Source organism: Oncorhynchus mykiss, chromosome 11, assembly GCF_057628025.1.
Source record: "Oncorhynchus mykiss isolate SJ-2025 chromosome 11, ASM5762802v1, whole genome shotgun sequence".
Lineage (NCBI taxonomy): Eukaryota > Metazoa > Chordata > Actinopteri > Salmoniformes > Salmonidae > Oncorhynchus > Oncorhynchus mykiss.
This window is the reverse complement of record NC_143032.1, coordinates 60,373,810-60,395,387: the sequence shown is the minus strand read 5'-3', so window position 1 is coordinate 60,395,387 and position 21,578 is coordinate 60,373,810. Positions and strand designations below refer to the sequence as shown.

Below are 21,578 nucleotides of genomic sequence, written 5' to 3'. Positions count from 1 at the left end.
GATGATCGTGGACTTCAGGAAACAGCAGAGGGAGCACTCTCCTATCCACATCAAAGGGACAGCAGTGGCGAAGGTGGAAAGTTCCTGGGCGTACACATCACAGACAAACTGAAATGGTCCACCCATACAGACAGTGTGGTGAAGAAGGTGCAACAGTGCCTCTTCAACCTCAGGCTTGTCACCTAAAACCCTCACAAACTTTTACAGATGCACAATCGAGAGCATCCTGTCGGGCTGTATAACAGCCTGGTACGGCAACTGCATCTCCCTCAACCGCAAGGCTCTCCAGAGGATGGTGCTGTCTGCACAACATATCACCGGGGCAAACTTCCTGCCCTCCATGACACCTACAGCACCCAATGTCACAGGAAGGACGACAACCACCCGAGCCACTGCCTGTTCACACCGCTATCATCCAGAAGGCAAGGTCAGTACAGGTGCATCAAAGCTGGGACCGAGAGATTGAAAAACAGCATCTATCGCAAGGCCATCAGACTGCTAAACAGCAATCACTAACTCAGAGAGGCTGCTGCCTACATTGAGACCCAATCACTGGACACTTTAATAAATAGATCACCAGTCACTTTAAACAATGCCACTTTAAATAATGGCACTAACAATGTTTACATATCTTACATTACTCATATCACATGTACAGTATATCACAAAAGTGAGTACACCCCTCACATTTTTGTAAATATTTGAGTATATCTTTTCATGTGACAACACTGAAGAAATGACACTTTGCTACAATGTAAAGTAGTGAGTGTACAGCTTGTATAACAGTGTAAATTTGCTGTCCCCTCAAAATAACTCAACACACAGCCATTAATGTCTAAACCGCTGGCAACAAAAGTGAGTACACCCCTAAGTGAAAATGTCCAAATTGGGCCCAAAGTGTCAATATTTTGTGGCCACCATCATTTTCCAGCACTGCCTTAAACCCTCTTGGGCATGGAGTTCACCAGAGCTTCACAGGTTGCCACTGGAGTCCTCTTCCACTCCTCCATGACGACATCATGGTGGATGTTAGAGACCTTGCACTCCTCCATCCGTTTGAGGATGCCCCACAGATGCTCAATAGGGTTTAGGTCTGGAGACATGCTTGACCAGTCCATCACCTTTACCCTCAGCTTCTTTAGCAAGGCAGTGGTCGTCTTGGAGGTGTGTTTGGGGTCGTTATCATGATGCAAAACTGCCCTGCGGCCCAGTCTCCGAAGGGAGGGGATCATGCTCTGCTTCAGTATGTCACAGTACATGTTGGCATTCATGGTTCCCTCAATGAACTGTAGCTCCCAGTGCCGGTAGCACTCATGCAGCCCCAGACCATGACACTCCCACCACCATGCTTGACTGTAGGCAAGACACACTTGTCTTTGTACTCCTCACCTGGTTGCCACTACACACGCTTGACACCATCTGAACCAAGTACGTTTATCTTGGTCTCATCAGACCACAGGACATGGTTCCAGTAATCCATGTCCTTAGTCTGCTTGTCTTCAGCAAACTGTTTGCGGTCTTTCTTGTGCATCATCTTTAGAAGAGGCTTCCTTCTGGGACGACATCCATGCAGACCAATTTGATGCAGTGTACGGCGTATGGTCTGAGCACTGACGGGCTGACCCCCCACCCCTTCAACCTCTGCAGCAATGCTGGCAGCACTCATACGTCTATTTCCCAAAGACAACCTCTGGATATGAAGCTGAGCACGTGCCCTCAACTTCTTTGGTCGACCATGGCGAGGCCTGTTCTGAGTGGAACCTGTCCAGTTAAACCGCTGTATGGTCTTGGCCACCGTGCTGCAGCTTAGTTTCAGGGTCTTGGCAATCTTCTTATAGCCCAGGCCATCTTTATGTAGAGCAACAATTATTTGTTTCAGATCCTCAGAGAGTTCTTTGCCATGAGGTGCCATGTTGAACTTCCAGTGACCAGTCAGTATGAGGGATTGTGAGAGCGACAACACCAAATTTAACACACCTGCTCCCCATTCACACCTGAGACCTTGTAACACTAACGAGTCACATGACACAGAGGAGGGAAAATGGCTAATTGGGCCCAATTTGGACATTTTCACTTAGGGGTGTACTCACTTTTGTTGCCAGCGGTTTAGACATTAATGGCTGTGTGTTGAGTTATTTTGAGGGTACAGAAAATTTACACTGTTATACAAGCTGTACACTCACTACTTTACATTGTAGCAAAGTGTCATTTCTTCAGTGTTGTCACATGAAAAGATATACTCAAATATTTACAAAAATGTGAGGGGTGTACTCACTTTTGTGATATAATGTATATACTGATTTTATACCATCTACTGCACATTGCCTATGCCGCTCGGCCATCGCTCATCCATATACCTTTAGATTTGTGTGTATTAGGTAGTTGTTGAGGAATTGTTAGATATTATTGCACTGTCGGAACTAGAAGCACAAGCATTTCACTACATTCGCATTAACATTAAATCTTGATTTGAGTGTCTTTCCAAATCATGCCCAATCAATTGAATTTACCACAGGTGGACTCCAATCAAGTTGTAGAAACATCTCAAGGATGATCAATGGAAACAGGATGCATCTGAGTTAAATATGGAGTCTCATAGCAAAGGATGTGAATACTTATGTAAATACGTTTTTTTTTCTCTCCTTAATCTAGGGCAGGCGGAACCCCTTGACAACATTCCGCTGAAAAGGCGAAATTCAAAAATATTTTTTTGAAATATGTAACTTTCACACATTAACAAATCCAATACAGCAAATGAAAGATAAACATCTTGTTAATTAATCTATACATCGTGTCCGATTTCAAAAATGCTTTACAGCTAAAGCACAACATATGATTATGTTAGGTCAGAGTCAAGTCACAAAAACACACACAGCATTTTCCAGCCAAAGATAGGAGTCACAAAAAGCAGAAATATAGATCAAATTAATCACTAATCTTTGATGATCTTCATTAGATGACACTCATAAGACATCATGTTATACAATACATGTATGCTTTGTTCGATAATGTGCATATTTATATCCAAAAATCTCAGTTTACATTGGAGCGTTACATGCAGTAATGTTTTGATTCCAAAACATCCGGCGATTTTGCAGAAATACTCATAATAAACATTGATAAAAGATGCAAGTTTTATTCACAGAATTAAAGATAGACTTATCCTCTATTCAACCGCTGTGTCAGATTTAAAAAAAACTTTACGAAAAAAGCATAATCTGAGAACGGTGCTCAGAACCCAAAACAGCCAGAGGAATATCTGCCATTTTAGCGTCAACAGAACCTAGAAAAAAACACTATAAATATTCCCTTACCTTTGATGATCTTCATCAGAAGGCACTCCCAGGAGTCCCAGTTCGACAATAAATGACTGATTTGTTCCATAAAGTTCCATCATTTAGCCACTTGTTAGCGTGTTCAGCCCAGTAATCCATCTTCATGAGGCGCGAGCACTTCCTCCAGACAAAAACTCGAAAAGTTTCGTTACAGTCCGTAGAAACAAGTAAAATGATGTATGCAATCAATCTTTAGGATGTTTTTAACATAAATCATCAATAAGGTTCCAACCGGAGAATGTCATTCATTGTCTGAAGAAAAGCATTGGAACGAGAGCAAACTCTGTCGGGAGACCGAGGCTCTCTGCCAGACCACTCACTCAAAGAGCTATTATGAGTCCCTCCTTTATAGTAGAATCCTCAAACCAGTTTCTAAAGACGGTGACATCTAGTGAAACGCTAGGAAGTGCATCCTCATTCATTTCTTACTGGGATTTCAATAGGCACTGTTTTGAAAATCGATTTCTCACTTCCTGTTTGGATTTCTTCTCAGGTTTTTGCCTGCCATATGAATTATGTTATACTCACAGACAACATTCAAACAGTTTTAGAAACTTCAGAGTGTTTTCTATCCAATACTAATAATAATGTGCATATATTAGCATCTGGGAAAGAGTAGGAGGCAGTTCAGTCTGGGCACGCTATTCATCCAAAAGTGAAAATGTTGCCCCCTATCCCAAAAAGGTTAAATTTGCAAAAAGGTTTTAAGAAAACTGTTTTAACTTTGTCATTATGGGGTATTGTGTGTAGATTGCTGAGGATTTGTATTTATTTAATCAATTTTTGAATAAGGCTGAGACAAAATGTGGAAAAAGTCAAGGGGTCTGAATACTTTCCGAAGGCACTGTATCGTTGGTGCACACCGGCAGCAGCTGCGGGGAGGGAGCAGACTGCGGGGAGGGAGCAGACTTTATTACTGTTTCAATATTGTAATCACATAATATGGCTTTCCTTTTGATAGATATGGCGAAATTAGGTGCTGCTGAAAAGCAAAGACTCTACAGACTCTATCTACACTTACAAGTATGCTTCAGAGAACCAGTCAGTTCGGGGGGGGGGGGGGGGGGTGTCACACAAGCAAGTAACGTTCCACACTGGTGTCCTCGGTGTGGCAGAGGAGCCCCCCATCTCCTTCTGCACCATCTCACCCAGCAGAAGGCATGATCCAGCAGCCATATGGGCTCACATGGACCCCATCCTGGACATAAATTACAGATTACTGACCATTTCGAATCCCACCATACCTTCTCCGCTATGCAATCTGGTTTCAGAGCTGGGTGCACCTTAGCCACGCTCAAGGTTCTAAATGACATCATAACCGCCATCGATAAGAGACATTACTGTGCAGCCGTATTCATCGACCTGGCCAAGGCAGACAGCATCCAGACACTTGGACAGGGTGCACCAAGGGAAGGAGAAAGACAATCAAGCAAATTTCAGTCTAACTGGCTCTTTGAAGTGGAGGCTAGCTCTGTAGATATTTGCACAGAGAATGATTACTAGTTAAATATCTGGGGTTCTCTATTAGCTTGCTGGCCCCACCATATGAGATTTGTATCCACAACAATGACCAGAAGACTGACTTCATCCTCTGCAGAAAACCACAGAAGTTAGCTTAACAGACAAAACAGGTGGCTATTGTTGTTATGACAATAATGAACTGTTATGCCTATTCAACATGCATTCATGTGATATCAGTGATAAACTGTAGTAGACCAACGTTACTGATTGCTAGGTAACGTTAGCTAGCTAAATTATAGCTAGCCAGCTATAGTAGCCATTTAATTCCTTCATAAAACTCATTCAATGCAAGATTGTAAGCAATTGTTTTCACTAGATAAATGGTACACTCCCAATGTTTAAACATCTGAATTATTGTTTGAAATTATGCTTTATTAAATTTAATCTCTCCACATTCCCGAAGCCACCCCTAACACAAACAGCTAGCTAGTTAAATTACATTCTAGCGTGCCAAAATTAAAGCCCTGCACAAAAAATAACAATACAATGTTGCATTGCCAGGTGCACCTGGTGAATGGATTTATCTTAATCACCAATGGAATGGTCTAAAATGACAACACTCCGGGCCGTGTGAAACGAATTTGACCAACGATAACTGAGTTATACGTCATCAAATTGCGACATTAGCTACACCATGCCAAAAATTAGCAAACGTTTACCTAAAAATATGTAGCTGTAAGAGTGACAGAATTAGCGAATACAAATATTTTATTTTACACAAATCAAGGACTGTCTGTTCTCAGTCCAAAACATAAGAAGCAACTCTTGAAATAGCGTCATTCGCGTCAGGAGGAAAAACGTGCTGTTTCATCAGCTCGAGCAAGGTAACGTCACATGGTAGTTAGCTAGCGTAGCTACGTTATTTGTCAACAATAATCCTTCTGGTATTTACTAGGTTAGCTGCCTAGGAAGTTTAATCTGTTCAAAGGTGTCATCTGGCCTGCTTCCTGCTTTTGTTGAGGTGTCGACTTGTTTGACAGAATGGACAAAGATGGTGAGTTGAAGTCTCATTGATGAACTTGATGAGTAGACATGCTAGTCCCATATGGCCATATATTTCTGCATGATCTTATAGTTGCTTTCATGGGGGTTGTTTCCATACATGCACAACACTATCCATACAACGCTAAATAAAGGATAAGGTTTTTAGTGAGAGTGTAATCAAGTATAATGTGTTTCCATTTGACTTTGACTTGCCATTTCCTTTCAGAGCTGGTGGAGTACTTCAGGACACAAGTGAGACAGGACCCAGAGGTTCCCTCTGCTTTGGCAGCTATCCGCACTCTCCTGGAGTTCCTCAAAAGAGACCAAAGTCAGAATATTGTTATTATTTTATTTTTTACTTTTCTACTCTCCACTTGTTATACTGATATCTAGTGAATCAGAAGGCTTTTTGTCTGATTATTACTGAAATCAAAATATTTTCATCACTGCTGAAAAAGTTGGCACTCGATTTACAAATTATTAGCAAACAGACAAGTTGTGGTATTGATTGGCTTATGCTTTATGTCCCTGAGCAGGTGAGACCATCCTGGGCTTGAGAGAGAACCTGACCCAGACCATCAGGCGTCTGGAGGAGGCTGACTCCTCTGTGGCTGTCTCGTCTGGTGGCGAACTGTTCCTCCGTTTCATCAGCCTCACATCGCTGGAGCACCCTGTGAGTAGAGAGAGGGCCCTCCCCTATCCTCCTCACTGTAATGCCAAGGCTACTCTTAAACACTCCGAGCCCACTTTAAAGTGATATAACATGTATTCAATACGTGAGAGTAGCTTGAGTTGTCCAGCATACCATCATGATTTAAGATGCCATTTTCAGAAATATTAAGTGTTTTCTTTGTCCCCCAAACAGGATCTCTCTCAATGCAAGAAAGTGATGGTAGAGAGAGGAGAGCTCTTTCTTAAGAAAATCTCCCTTTCCAGGAGTAAAGTAGCAAAACTCTGCCATACCTTTATCAAGGATGGTGCTGTAAGTATTTCTGTTGAATTTTTTTATTTTAATGATTATTCCAAAACCCGCTCCACTGGGACACTCATGGTGATTCTGCCTCTAACAAACACTGTTCTCTATTGTCATTCACAGAAAATACTGACACACTCCTCCTCCCGGGTGGTTCTTAAGGTACTGGAGAGTGCAGCAGCTGACAAGAAACGCTTCACTGTCTATGTCACTGAGTCACAACCAGACTCTGCAGGGTGTGTGGTCAACACAAACACATGCATATGTCTGTCAAACTAAGTAAGCAAGCCCTAAAGAGGAACTTGAAAGACTATTCACAAGACTATTTTCTCTTTCCAGACGACAAATGGCTGACAAATTACAGAATCTAAACATTCCGGTCACAGTGGTTCTTGATGCTGCAGTGGGGTAAATATCTAAACCATTTCAGTTGATACATGAAATGAAAGCCCAGCTCAATCACACCATGTTTCTAAGAAAAACCATACAGTGCCTTCAGAAAGAAGTCATACCCCTTGACTTATTCCACATTTTGTTGTTACAGCCTGAATTCAAAATTAATTACATTGAAATAGTTTCTCGCCCATCTACACAATACCCGATAATGATAGTGAAAACATGTTTTTAGAAATGTTTGCTAAATTGATTGAAAATGTAAATACATATCTAATTTACATAAATATTCACACTCCAAATTGAGCTTGGGTGTATCCAATTGCCTTTGATCATCCTTGTAATGTCACTACAACTTGATTGGAATACACCTGTGGCCAATTCAATTATTTGGATATGTTTTAGAGAGAAACACATCTGTCTATATAATATCCCACAGTTGACAGTGCATGTCAAAGCAGAAACTAGACCATGAAGTCCAAGGAACTGTCCGTAGATCTCCAAGATATATGCCTCATCACAATTCTATCTGGGGAAGGGTATTAAAATGTATATAGTGTTAAAGTTTTCCAAGAACACAGTGGTCTCCATAATTTGGAAATTTTAAAAAAAATATGGAACTACCCAGAGCTGGCCGTCCGACCAAACCGGGTAAGAAGGACCTTGGTCAGGGAGGTGACCAAGAACCCAATGACTACTCTGACAGAACTACAGAGTCCTTGGCTGAGATCAGAGAACCTGCCAGAAGGACAAGTCTCTACAGTACTTTACCAATCTGGGCTTTATTGGAGAGTGGCCAGGCGGAAGCCACTCCTGAGAAAAAGGCACGTGATAGCATGCCTGGAGTTTACAAAAAGGCATGTGAAAGACTGAGATCATAAGGCAAGTGATTCTGTGGTGTGATGAGACTAAAAATATTATTTTTTTGGCCTGAATGCAGAAGCGCTACGTCTGGAGAAAGATTGGTGATAAGCTGTGCCTGGTTAACAGCATCCCTACCGTGAAGCATTGTGGCGGCAGCAACATGCTATGTGGATGCTTTTCAGCGGCAGAGACTGGTAAGGATAGAGGGAAAAATGAATGGGGCCAAATACTTCCTTGATGAGAACCTGCATCAGCGTATAAACGACCTCTGACAGAACAATGATCCCATGCTTACAGCCAAAGCAACGCTGGAATGGCTTCAGAACAAGAATGTGAAAGTCCTTGAGTGGCCCAGCCAGAGCGCAGACTTGAATCCCATTGACAATGTGTAAAAAGACTTGTCAATGGGACCACTCACTATCTAACTTAACAGAGCTTGAGAAAATGCCCAAATCCAGATGTGCAAAGCTGATAGACATACCCAAGATGACGCGAAGCTGTAATCGCTGCAAAATATGCATCTACAAAGTATTGACTCAGGTGTGAATATTTATGTACCATCTAACGCAGTAGACCCCGAGACTGCTGCGCAGCTCCACCCTGGGACAGCCCTGCAGAAGAAATATCAGCCCATGGAGAGAAGCACGAGATTGAACTTTTACCTTGTTAGTTAACTCTCAATGTTTCCCTTTACTGTGGCAATTGGGATCGAAGACACAATTAGCCACTTTCAATGCAACATACTGAAACAAAACTAACTATGCAAGAGATTTTGTTGTAGGCAGAATGCATCGGAATAGGATTCTATTGCATTGACATGCACGACTCAGCCCGTACTATATACACAGACCGGTGCGGCATAACCAATCAGAGCTGCACTAGGCCTATATGCAAAAATACCATTGCCATGTATGGATCTGTGCCATTTACTTTGAACTGGACTGTTTACAGCATAAGCAGTTGTAGATGCGCTTGTTTTGAATGTGTGCACCTTTTGTTCATATCCTTTGCTAGATAGTGAGTTATTAGCCCAGTTATAGATCATTTGTAGTCAGCAATAGGGTAGTGATTGCTTCCTACAAGAGCACAAAACATGTACATCTCTAGACATCTTTGAAAAGCTAGTCAGGTAAAAAATAAAGTCAAATGGACAGTTTTGTGTTTTTGAGACATGCTTGAATAAGCGAAGTAGCCAATAGGCAGAGGGTAGCATAATTTGTCTGATTCTCTAATGGTAGGGGAATAATAATGCATTTTATTTCGTAAAATGGTTTCTTGCATCAACTTTTCAGTCACTTCCTTGTCTGAAAGACAAGTGGTTAAACAGATGCATGTTTTTTTTTTTTATCATGGAATGTAGGCCAACATTGGCTGCTACTGTAAGCTGAATGATGGAACAGCTATTTCCATGTGGTAGGCCTACATTATGATCAAATAGCCACAGTAGCCTACTTGGCGACTTAACTGTAACTTAAAGCAGGTTCAGCCTCAGTGTTCACAGTAAACGCGTGCTGGAAGTTGCAAAACATTTTCAAAGTTAAAGTTTGCGCTCAGCAGACCTGAAATTTGCTCAGTGCTAAAAAAAGTGAGGGAACATTGCTTATGTACACTGAACAAAAGCGCTGAGGAGTATTTGTCGGTAATAAAGCCCTTTTGTGGGGGGGAAAACTAATTGGCTGGGCCTGGCTCCCCAGTGGGTGGGCCCACGCCCATGGCTGCACCACTGCCCAGCATATCTGAAATCCATAGATTAAGGCCTAATTTATTTATTTCAAATGACTGATTTCCTTCTATGAATTGTAAATCAGTATAATCTTTGAAATTGTTGCATTAATATTTTTCAGTATGAAATATTTCTGTTTCATATTCAATACATTTGCAGACATTTATAAAGACATGTTTTGACTTTGTCATTGTGTGAGGGAATGGGTGAGAATCTAGTTTGAATTCAGGCTGTAACACAATGTGGAATAAATCAAGGGGTATGAATCCTTTCTGAAGGTACTGTAAATACCCTGTTTTACCTATACCCACCTTTTGGATTTGTACAGGTAGCCTAAATTAACAAAGCAGTCAGTGAAATCTGTATTTTATTACAGTACTGTTTTTTGTTAAAAGGTATATCATGGAAAAGGTGGACCTGGTGATTGTGGGTGCAGAGGGAGTGGTGGAAAGTGGTGGTATTATCAACAAGGTATATTATGAATTGGGTAACACACCATTCAGACAGTCTTATGTTGATGTCCTTGGATGACATTACCCTTTATTCTGCATGCAATTCACATGACAGATTGGCACCTATCAACTGGCTGTGTGCTCCAAGGCTCACAACAAGCCTTTCTACGTTGTGGCAGAAAGCTTCAAATTCGTCCGACTCTACCCTCTAAATCAGCAAGATGTCCCAGAACGATTTAAGGTAATAGCACCAAGATATGATCAACTGGCCAGTGATATTTCTGTAGTTATTTGATGTCCTAACTAGTGGTCTCACTTTGCTCTCTCAGTATAAAGCAGACACACTAAAGGCAGTGGAAGACCTAGCAGAAGAACACCCCATGATTGACTACACACCACCATCGCTGATTACACTTCTTTTCACAGACCTGGGGGTCCTCACTCCTTCAGCAGTCAGTGATGAACTTATTAAGCTGTACTTGTAAACCACCACTAGAATACTGACACAACCCCGTCAAGTGCATCCATTTCAACAAGTCACCATTAAATATGTCAATCCCCCAGGGAATCTGCCTTAAACACTTCTGTTGTGACTATTTACCCCCTACTTGTTTTACTGGAGTTTGAAAGGTTCTTCTGACCCATACCAGACTTTAAAAACCAGCAATAATAGCGGCGTACTGTGTGTAACTTATTGCAAATTAGAAGTAATCAAAATCTCAAAAGGAAAAGTGTCATGTTGTCTTGTCTCTGTCCTTTCCCTTCACCCTGTCTCCCTCTGCTGGTCGTTGTTATGTTACCTTTTCTCCCCCTCTTTTCCCCAGCTGTGCCTTGTCTCCTCCTAATTACCCATTCACCCCGTTCCCCACCTGTTCCCTTTTTCCCTCTGATTAGGTCCCTATATCTCTCTCTGTTTCTGCTCCTGTCCTTGTCGGATTCTTGTTTGTTTGTTTGTGTTTCATGCCTGAGCCAGACTATCGTCATGTTTGCTGTAACCTTGTCCTGTCCTGTCGGAATCTGCCGGTCTATCTGAGCCTACCTATGTTTTGTTATTAAAGAAGCTCTGTTTAAGTTAGTTCGCTTTTGGGTCCTCATTCACTCACCATAACAGAAGAATCCGACCAAGAATGGACCCAGCGACTTCGGATCCTCTCCACTCAGCCGTCGAGATCCAGGGAGCGATGCTAGGCAGACACAAGCAGGAATTGTCTGCTGCTCGACATGCCGTTGAGACCCTGGCCACCCAAGTCTCCAACCTCACAGAACAGGTTCACCATCTCCGCCTCGATCCACCGGCCACTTCCAGGGCTTTCGAATCTCCGGAGCCCAGAATCAATAACCCGCCGTGTTACTCTGGGGAGCCCACTGAATGCCGCTCGTTCCTCACCCAGTGTGATATTGTGTTTTCTCTCCAGCCCAACACTTACTCCAGGAGCACTGCTCGTGTCGCCTACGTCATATCTCTCCTTATTGGACGGGCTCGTGAGTGGGGCACGGCAATCTGGGAGGCAAGGGCTGAGTGTACTAACCAGTATCAAGACTTTAAGGAGGAGATGATACGGGTTTTTGATCGATCTGTTTTTGGGGAGGAGGCTTCCAGGGCCCTGTCTTCCCTATGTCAAGGCAATCGATCCATAACAGACTACTCTATTGAGTTTCGCACTCTTGCTGTCTCCAGTGGCTGGAACGAGCCGGCCTTGCTCGCTCGTCTTCTGGAGGGTTTCCGCGCAGAGGTAAAGGATGAGATTCTCTCCCGGGAGGTTCCTTCCAGCGTGGATTCCTTGATTGAACTCGCTATTCGCATTGAGCGACGGGTTGATCTTCGTCACCGAGCTCGTGGAAAGGAGCTCGCGCTCTCCGTCGCCTCCCTCTCCGCATCACTACCATCTTCCTCTGCCGGCTCGGGTGCTGAGCCCATGCAGCTGGGAGGTATCCGCATCTCGACTGAGGAGAGGGAACGGAGAATCACCAACCGCCTCTGTCTCTATTGCGGTTCCGCTGGTCATTTTGTCACTTCATGTCCAGTAAAAGGCCAGAGCTCGTCAGTAAGCGGAGGGCTACTGGTGAGCGCTACTACTCCTGTCTCTCCTTCAAGATCCTGCACTACCTTGTCGGTCCATCTACGCTGGACCGGTTCGTCAGCTTCCTGCAGTGCCTTAATAGACTCTGGGGCGGAGGGCTGTTTTATGGACGAGACCTGGGCTCGGGAACATGACATTCCTCTCAGACAGTTAAAGGAGCCCACGGCCTTGTTCGCCCTGGATGGTAGTCCTCTCCCCAGGATTCAGCGTGAGACGCTACCTTTAACCCTCACTGTTTCTGGTAATCATAGTGAAACCATTTCTTTTTTAATTTTTCGTTCACCTTTTACACCTGTTGTTTTGGGCCATCCCTGGCTAGTTTGTCATAATCCTTCCATTAATTGGTCTAGTAATTCTATCCTCTCCTGGAACGTCTCTTGTCATGTGAAATGTTTAATGTCTGCTATCCCTCCTGTTTCCTCTGTCTCTTCTTCACAGGAGGAGCCTGGTGATTTGACAGGGGTGCCGGAGGAATATCACGATCTGCGCACGGTGTTCAGTCGGTCCAGGGCCACCTCTCTTCCTCCACACCGGTCGTATGATTGTAGTATTGATCTCCTTCCGGGAACCACCCCCCCCCGGGGTAGACTATACTCTCTGTCGGCTCCCGAACGTAAGGCTCTCGAAGATTATTTGTCTGTAGCTCTTGACGCCGGTACCATAGTCCCCTCCTCCTCTCCCGCCGGAGCGGGGTTTTTTTTTGTCAAGAAGAAGGACGGGTCTCTGCGCCCCTGCATAGATTATCGAGGGCTGAATGACATAACAGTGAAGAATCGTTATCCGCTTCCTCTTATGTCTTCAGCCTTCGAGATCCTGCAGGGAGCCAGGTTTTTCACTAAGTTGGACCTTCGTAACGCTTACCATCTCGTGCGCATCAGGGAGGGGGACGAGTGGAAGACGGCGTTTAACACTCCGTTAGGGCACTTTGAATACCGGGTTCTTCCTTTCGGCCTCGCTAACGCTCCAGCTGTCTTTCAGGCATTAGTCAATGATGTCCTGAGAGACATGCTGAACATCTTTGTTTTCGTTTACCTTGACGATATCCTGATTTTTTCACCGTCACTCCAGATTCATGTTCAGCACGTTCGACGTGTCCTCCAGCGCCTTTTAGAGAATTGTCTTTTTGTGAAGGCTGAGAAGTGCACTTTTCATGCCTCCTCCGTCACATTTCTCGGTTCTGTTATTTCCGCTGAAGGCATTAAGATGGATCCCGCTAAGGTCCAAGCTGTCATTGATTGGCCCGTCCCTAAGTCACGCGTCGAGCTGCAGCGCTTTCTCGGCTTCGCGAACTTCTATCGTCGTTTCATCCGTAATTTCGGTCAGGTGGCAGCTCCTCTCACAGCCCTTACTTCTGTCAAGACGTGCTTTAAGTGGTCCGTTTCCGCCCAGGGAGCTTTTGATCTCCTCAAGAATCGTTTTACATCCGCTCCTATCCTTGTTACACCTGACGTCTCTAGACAGTTCGTTGTCGAGGTTGACGCGTCAGAGGTGGGAGTGGGAGCCATCCTTTCTCAGCGCTCCCTCTCTGACGACAAGGTCCACCCATGCGCGTATTTTTCTCATCGCCTGTCGCCGTCGGAACGTAACTATGATGTGGGTAACCGCGAACTGCTCGCCATCCGGTTAGCCCTAGGCGAATGGCGACAGTGGTTGGAGGGGGCGACCGTTCCTTTTGTCGTTTGGACTGACCATAGGAACCTTGAGTACATCCGTTCTGCCAAACGACTTAATGCGCGTCAGGCGCGTTGGGCGCTGTTTTTCGCTCGTTTCGAGTTCGTGATTTCTTATCGTCCGGGCTCTAAGAACACCAAGCCTGATGCTTTGTCTCGTCTCTTCAGTTCTTCAGTAGCCTCCACTGACCCCGAGGGGATTCTCCCTGAGGGGCGTGTTGTCGGGTTGACTGTCTGGGGAATTGAGAGGCAGGTAAAGCAAGCACTCACTCAAACTCCGTCGCCGCGCGCTTGTCCTAGGAACCTTCTTTTCGTTCCCGTTCCTACTCGTCTGGCCGTTCTTCAGTGGGCTCACTCTGCCAAGTTAGCCGGCCACCCTGGCGTTCGGGGTACGCTTGCTTCCATTCGCCAGCGTTTCTGGTGGCCCACCCGGGAGCATGACACGCGTCGTTTCGTGGCTGCTTGTTCGGTCTGCGCGCAGACTAAGTCCGGTAACTCTCCTCCTGCCGGCCGTCTCAGGCCGCTTCCTATTCCCTCTCGACCGTGGTCTCACATCGCCTTAGATTTTGTCACCGGACTGCCTTCGTCAGCGGGGAAGACTGTTATTCTTACGGTTGTCGATAGGTTCTCTAAGGCGGCTCATTTCATTCCCCTTGCTAAGCTTCCTTCTGCTAAAGAGACGGCACAAATCATCATCGAGAATGTTTTCAGAATTCATGGCCTTCCGTCAGACGTCGTTTCGGACAGAGGTCCGCAATTCACGTCTCAATTTTGGAGGGAGTTTTGCCGTTTGATTGGGGCTTCCGTCAGTCTCTCTTCCGGCTTTCACCCCCAGTCTAACGGTCAAGCAGAACGGGCCAATCAGACTATTGGTCGCATCTTACGCAGTCTTTCTTTTCGCAACCCTGCGTCTTGGTCAGAACAGCTCCCCTGGGCAGAATACGCCCACAACTCGCTTCCTTCGTCTGCGACCGGGCTATCTCCTTTTCAGAGTAGCCTCGGGTACCAGCCTCCGTTGTTCTCATCTCAGTTCGCCGAGTCCAGCGTCCCCTCCGCTCAGGCTTTTGTCCAACGTTGCGAGCGCACCTGGAAGAGGGTCAGGTCTGCACTTTGCCGTTATAGGGCGCAGACTGTGAGAGCTGCTAATAAGCGTAGAACTAAGAGCCCTAGGTATTGTCGCGGTCAGAGAGTTTGGCTCTCCACTCAGAACCTTCCCCTTAAGACGGCTTCTCGCAAGTTGACCCCGCGGTTCATTGGTCCATTCCGTATCTCTCAGGTCATTAATCCTGTCGCAGTGCGACTTCTTCTTCCGCGATATCTTCGTCGCGTCCACCCTGTCTTCCATGTCTCCTGTGTTAAGCCCGTTCTTCGCGCCCCCGCTCGTCTTCCCCCCCCCCCCCCATCCTTGTCGAGGGCGCACCTATCTACAGGGTCCGTAAGATCTTGGACATGCGTCCTCGGGGCCGTGGTCATCAGTACCTAGTTGACTGGGAGGGGTACGGTCCTGAGGAGAGGAGTTGGGTTCCCTCTCGGGACGTGCTGGACCGTGCGCTGATTGATGATTTCCTCCGTGGCCGCCAGGTTTCCTCCTCGAGTGCGCCAGGAGGCGCTCGGTGAGTGGGGGGGTACTGTCATGTTGTCTTGTCTCTGTCCTTTCCCTTCACCCTGTCTCCCTCTGCTGGTCGTTGTTATGTTACCTTTTCTCCCCCTCTTTTCCCCAGCTGTGCCTTGTCTCCTCCTAATTACCCATTCACCCCGTTCCCCACCTGTTCCCTTTTTCCCTCTGATTAGGTCCCTATATCTCTCTCTGTTTCTGCTCCTGTCCTTGTCGGATTCTTGTTTGTTTGTTTGTGTTTCATGCCTGAGCCAGACTATCGTCATGTTTGCTGTAACCTTGTCCTGTCCTGTCGGAATCTGCCGGTCTATCTGAGCCTACCTATGTTTTGTTATTAAAGAAGCTCTGTTTAAGTTAGTTCGCTTTTGGGTCCTCATTCACTCACCATAACAAAAAGGATACTTTTTATTATGAACAGGACTTGGGTCATCCATAGTTTGTCTGAGCTCTCTCAGGTGTGTTGGCTCAGATGAGTTATTCACCCTCTGTACCCAAAATAAAACATCCCTTGAACAAATACCAATAAACTAAGTCTGTAGGAAATTGTCCTCATTTGATAAATAGAAATGCTCAAGTGACTACTTAAAACTGGCAACAGCTCAGATCCCATACCAAGGCTTGTTGTACTGCCCTTGCCCCAAAAGGTAGAATCATTACTACAAAGTATATGCCATTACTTTGTATTTTTACCATTAAAATGTGCATACTGTGACTGATTGGCACAGGAAGTGTTAAAAAAAAAGCTGAACAGTTGTCTAACGAACACATTCAGAAAGAATAACAGATCAAATACAACACTGGGCTTGGAATGTGTCCAGTGTGGCTCAGTTGGTAGAGCATGGCGCTTGCAACAGCAGGGTTGCGGGTTTGATTCCCATGGCGGACCAGTATAAACAAATGTATGCACTCACTGTCGCTCTGGATGATGGTACGACTATGTAAAAGCAAAAATATTTCCACCACCTACTCATTCTATCCACAACTATAAGATGAGAAAATGACATCCAGCATTTTGGGGCGGTGGCTTTGAATGTGCAAATACTCAAACCTTCCTTGATCAAAAATTAATAATACCCTCTTCAGTGCTATTGATGTCAAAGTCTGAGGAGTCAATGCGAAGACAGTTTTCCGCAAGTGGAAAAACATGCATATGTACCATGGCCTGAAGTACACGAACAGAAAAACAGGAGATTGGACAAAGTATTTTCAGATGTTTGATTTCCAATTTTGAAGTATGGTGTGGCTAATAGCTCAAGTGAATGGTAAATACTTTTGGGGAAAAATAAAATGTTTTACACAACTCTCCGAACTTCGAAAAATCTCTTCAGGTAGTAGATCTGTCCAAGGGTCATGGCTACCAGCACAAGAGCTTCAAAGAAGGACCAAAGCACCACTCGGCTGTTTGTGTTGTCATTAACTGGAGGGGAGGAAAACACAGGACAGTACATTAAACCACTACTGCCACTGAAGTGTTTTCACTAAGCTGTCAAAATTGGGTGTTCTTGACAAATGCTATGCATTTTGAGATAAGAGGTTAGGTCCATATGTTATTCATTTTCTATGGAAATAGCACATTATACATGGTTGTTATTGAAGTAGCAGCACAGAAGTGGTCTTACTCGCTCTGTGTATCCTCTCTCGGACCTCCATGTATTCCTGCTCGTGTTTTACTGCGGTCATGGCAACTGCTAGCTCATTAATCATCTCTTCCAGCTTGTTCTGGTGGGCTGTGAACAAGAATGTAAAATTAACTAGTACAGTATACAACATTTTGCAGAGTTAAAGAAACCCCAACAAGTACAGGCACATCCAAGTAAATCAGGTACAACTCACATCAAGGTTAGGTTTATTGTAGATGCTGTTCAAAGTGATATAATGACATACACAAAAGGTTGTGCAGGAAATGTTTGTCCAGTAAACTGGTCTCCATATCTCTACCAAAGCTTGGGTGTACCCATTGTGCAAAAACGTAATATATTTACATGAACCTTACAAATATGTTGTCAGATACATTGAAGTCATTCAAGCTGTTTTTAGTGGGTCTAACATTAAATAACATCTGCTGTAACACAGCAAACTTGGATTAACATAAAACTAAAGGCACCATTTGAGCTGGTAGTGCTGTGCAAACTGCTGCATTGACTGGACACAAGTGTACTGATTTGATACAAGATGTATAATTGAAACTGACCAACCAACACTTTTGAAAAACTGAGGGCAAAAGTAATTGACCCAATTTGTTTCCTGAATGCCCATATGGCAGAAGCTGAGGGGGGCATAAATTCCTAAATCCATCTCAAGTCATTGCCAGGCAGCAAGTGAGTGTCCATAAAGCAAAAGAAAACAGCACAACCCAGGCAATTAATAACACCAACTATGAAAATGGTACTATTTCAATTCACTCGTAATTTTGTAATTCAGTACTTGGGGTAAGCAACACCACAGAGAAGAGTCAATTTTCTCCAAGGGCATTGAAGAACGACCATCTCTGACCTCATGCAATAGTGTTAACCTACCGTCCCAGGTGTCTCCACCACCTGATGGAGGGTGGAGAGCAGAATGAGAAAAGGATGAATATGAAGGAAGAAGGAATATGAAGGAAAGAGTCTTCCAGAGAACCTACAAATATATGGTGAGATTATATTCGCAACATCAGTCAGTGTGACCAGAGCTCTACAGTGCAACCATTTTACTTGAATGTGTGCCTAAATATTTTGCTGTGCAATCTGGAATTTTAATTTAGGAGCACCAGTGTGCCTAGAAAAAAATAAACATTCTTGCTTTATTACCTGAAATATTTTTATTAGGTGCACACTTGCTCCTTGTAAAAAAGTTCAGCATTGAACCCTGATGCCCATTGCTGCCTCTTCACCCCAGTTTACCTTCTGTCTCCATGCCGTCTCCCTTGGGGGCCTCTCCAATGTCAATGGTGAACATGACGATCTTGGGTGTCATGGTGGACATCTTATTGCTGAAGCAAAACTTGTATGTGCCATCCATATGGGCAGCCACCGAGTACTTCCCACTGGATTCTCGGTCTCCTTTGTAAATCTGCTTCCCATCTGGACCTGTGATCTGCAAATGAAAAATACCTACATAGTCATTGACAATCTATTAAACATTAGGCATAAGGTGGCTAGTTACCCATGTTTTGACTAAACAGCATTAGATATACAATGAATGCTCCACAACACCACCATCAGTACAAACTCAGATATGATCAATAGCCCTAACATGAAATCATCCCTTGGCTCCTGATATTTTTTCTTAGATGATAATCTCGCACTGTCAGTCAACCAAGAGAGTTGAGCTAACGAACGTAGCTAGGTATAAAGCTTGCTCGCTAGCCATATGGCACAATGAGAGGGACGTTTGGAAGCATAGCTATCTAGGAGAACGACGTTAGCTAGCTACTTACCTACATTGTTAATGTTTAGCTAGTTAGGCCCATGATTTGCCAAAGCTAGCTAACGAAGGGGGGCTTTCCCCACAATAAGATTAAGAAAGAGGGCACCTTTCACAACTCAGACTTTACCTCCACATCGATGTCTAGGAAACCTCCTTCGGCCACCTCAAACATGAGGCCCATCTTGGTACCAGAGTTGACTCGTTCAAAGAAACACTCTTCTGCATGAGCGTCGATGCTTACGAAGTAACCTGACGCTGTGGCGGATAACATAGATAAAATGACCATACACTCCGAGAGAGTAAACATGATTACTGTTGTTTTTCGCTACTGTTTAGCTATGTGAAAAATAGATTAGCGAACAAAACGCTCAGCCGCCGACTTGCGGAGGAGGAGCCAGTAGGAGAAGGGGGACGCAACTTCCTCGCAAATGCTGCCACGTAAAGACGGGAAAACGAGCCGCGTCGAGGTTCAAAAAGGCAATCGATTGTGCCCACTCAAATTGACCTCAGGCCCCTGGTCCAAGACCTGGGTGTATTCATTAGGGTGATTCGGTTGCAAAACGTTTATTAAACGGAAGCAAACAGAACGAAATGGGGAGGGACCTACCTGAATTTGGCCAATAGAAACTCGTTTTAGTAATGCAACTGTTTTGGACTAATGAGTCAGTGGCGACCCGTCATTCAGTGCAGGTGGGGCTCTTATTATATATTTGTTGTATTTTTTGGGGGGACTTGCCTGTTTTGCATGTTATTTTGGCATTAATATGTGTCACATATCAGTTTGCAAACAATGTAAACAAAAGTAAGTATATATCATTGAGTTAATAAAACCGTTTACAAACATGGTCTCATTTTTGTTTTCTTGAGTAAGGCAGCTCCAAAATGCAGGTGTTTCAGCCTAGCTCAGTGCTTTCTCTGGTGGTGGGGCAAGCCAGCAGAAAATACAGAGCGTTGCGCCGTGATTGGCTCAGTGTTCTGTCACTCATGGGGACACTACGTCACCGCCAAGTCTAAGGGTAGAGCTTGACAATTCAAGCCCCTTGAGTGCTGCTATAGCTAAAATGCCCATCTGCCTCACACTAATAATTTGGTCCATTCACCTGCCCTGAATGACGGGTCTCCACTGCCAGGTAGATATGTATACTGTAGCTAATACTAAGTGTATGTTGTGTAGTAAGCTTTTTGTAGCCCATGTGCCTCACCCTCATCATTTGGTATATTTTCACCTCTTAATTTTGCCTACTGTCCTGACTTGGTGGTGCACATGTAGCCTATAACTTTTTTGAGAAATGTAATCATCGAATATTGTAAGAGCTTTCATTGTCTGCTTATAAGCCCCCTTTATTAATCCTATGGTTCTGACTTGGTGTACAGGGAGAAACACTGTAAGAACGGCCCATGTTCTGAATTCTGTCATAGTTTGGGTAGCAATTTGATTAGCTGTTCAGGAGTCTTATGGCTTGGGGGTAGAAGCTATTTAGGAGCCTCTTGGACATAGACTTGGAGCTCCGGTACCGCTTGCCGTGCGGTAGCAGAGATAACAATGAGTCTTTGACTATTCTTAGGCCCTTCCTCTGACAGTGCCTAGTAAAGAGGTCCCGGATGGCAGGAAGCTTGGCTCTGGTGATGTACTGGACCGTACGCACTACCCTCTGTAGTGCCTTGCGGTAGGAGGCCAAGCAGTTGCCATACCAGGCAGTGATGCAACCCGTCAGGAGGCTCTCGATGGTGCAGCTGTAAAACCTTTTGAGGATCTGAGGACCCATGCCAAATCTTTTCAGTCTCCTGAGGGGGAAAAGGTTTTGTCATGCCCTCTTCACGACTGTCTTGGTGTGTTTGGACCATGATAGTCATTTGTGATGTGGACACCAAGGAACTTGAAGCTCTCGACCAGCTTCACTACAGCCCGTCGATGAGAATGGGGGCCTGTTAGGCCCACCTATTCCTGTAGTCCACAATAATCTCCTTTGTCTTGATCACATTGAGGGAGAGGATGTTGTCCTGGCACCACACTGACAGTTCTCTAACCTCCTCCCTATAGGCTGTCTCATCGTTGTCGGTGATCAGGCCTACCACTGTTATGTCGTCAGCAAACTTAATGATGGTGTTGGAGACATGTTTGACCACACAGTCGTGGGTGAACAGAGAGTATAGAAGGGGACTAAGTACACACCCCTGAGGGGCCCCAGGGTTGAGGATCAGCATGGCAGATGTGTTGTTGCCTACCCTTACCACCTGGGGGCGGCCCGTCAGGAAGTCCAGGATCCAGTTGCAGAGGGAGGTGTTTAGACCCAGGGTCCTTAGCTCAGTGATGAGCTTCGTGGGCACTATGGTGATGAACACTGAGCTGTAGTCAATGAACAGCATTCTCACATAGGTGATCATTTTGTCCAGGTGGGAAAGGGCAGTGTGGAGTGCGATTGAGATTGCGCCATCTGTGGATCTGTTGGGGCGGTATACGAATTGGAGTGGGTCTAGGGTATCTAGGAGGATGCTGTTGTGAGCTATGACCAGCCTTTCAAAGCACTTCATGACTTCCGACATGAGTGCTACGGGGTG

The 21,578-nt window shown here is 44.8% G+C and overlaps 2 protein-coding genes across 3 annotated transcripts; one reads left to right on the top strand and one right to left on the bottom strand.

The window, feature by feature from the left end:
* Nucleotides 1-5,462: 5,462 nt before the first annotated feature.
* On the top strand, nucleotides 5,463-10,819 carry eif2b1 (eukaryotic translation initiation factor 2B subunit alpha; the record flags this gene model as incomplete). The annotated part of the gene is given in 10 exon segments (NM_001165077.1): nucleotides 5,463-5,680; nucleotides 5,769-5,850; nucleotides 6,067-6,168; nucleotides 6,377-6,513; nucleotides 6,706-6,822; nucleotides 6,937-7,049; nucleotides 7,153-7,221; nucleotides 10,189-10,264; nucleotides 10,361-10,486; nucleotides 10,575-10,819. Coding segments are annotated over 9 exon segments (909 nt in total). The 3' UTR covers nucleotides 10,731-10,819.
* Nucleotides 10,820-16,003: 5,184 nt separating this feature from the next.
* LOC110536057 (transmembrane emp24 domain-containing protein 2) lies at nucleotides 16,004-19,361 on the bottom strand. Of its 2 annotated transcripts, XM_021621580.3 has the most exons (5): nucleotides 19,147-19,361; nucleotides 18,494-18,686; nucleotides 18,128-18,148; nucleotides 17,231-17,338; nucleotides 16,004-17,028 (listed from the first exon to the last, which is right to left on the bottom strand). In XM_021621580.3, exons 1-5 carry the CDS (start codon nucleotides 19,324-19,326, stop codon nucleotides 16,904-16,906), a joined length of 627 nt encoding a protein of 208 aa, XP_021477255.1. In that variant the 5' UTR covers nucleotides 19,327-19,361; the 3' UTR covers nucleotides 16,004-16,903. The 2 variants fall into 2 exon arrangements, with proteins under 2 accessions (XP_021477255.1, XP_021477256.1); XM_021621581.3 differs by lacking the exon at nucleotides 18,128-18,148.
* Between the last annotated feature and the right edge of the window lie 2,217 nt (nucleotides 19,362-21,578).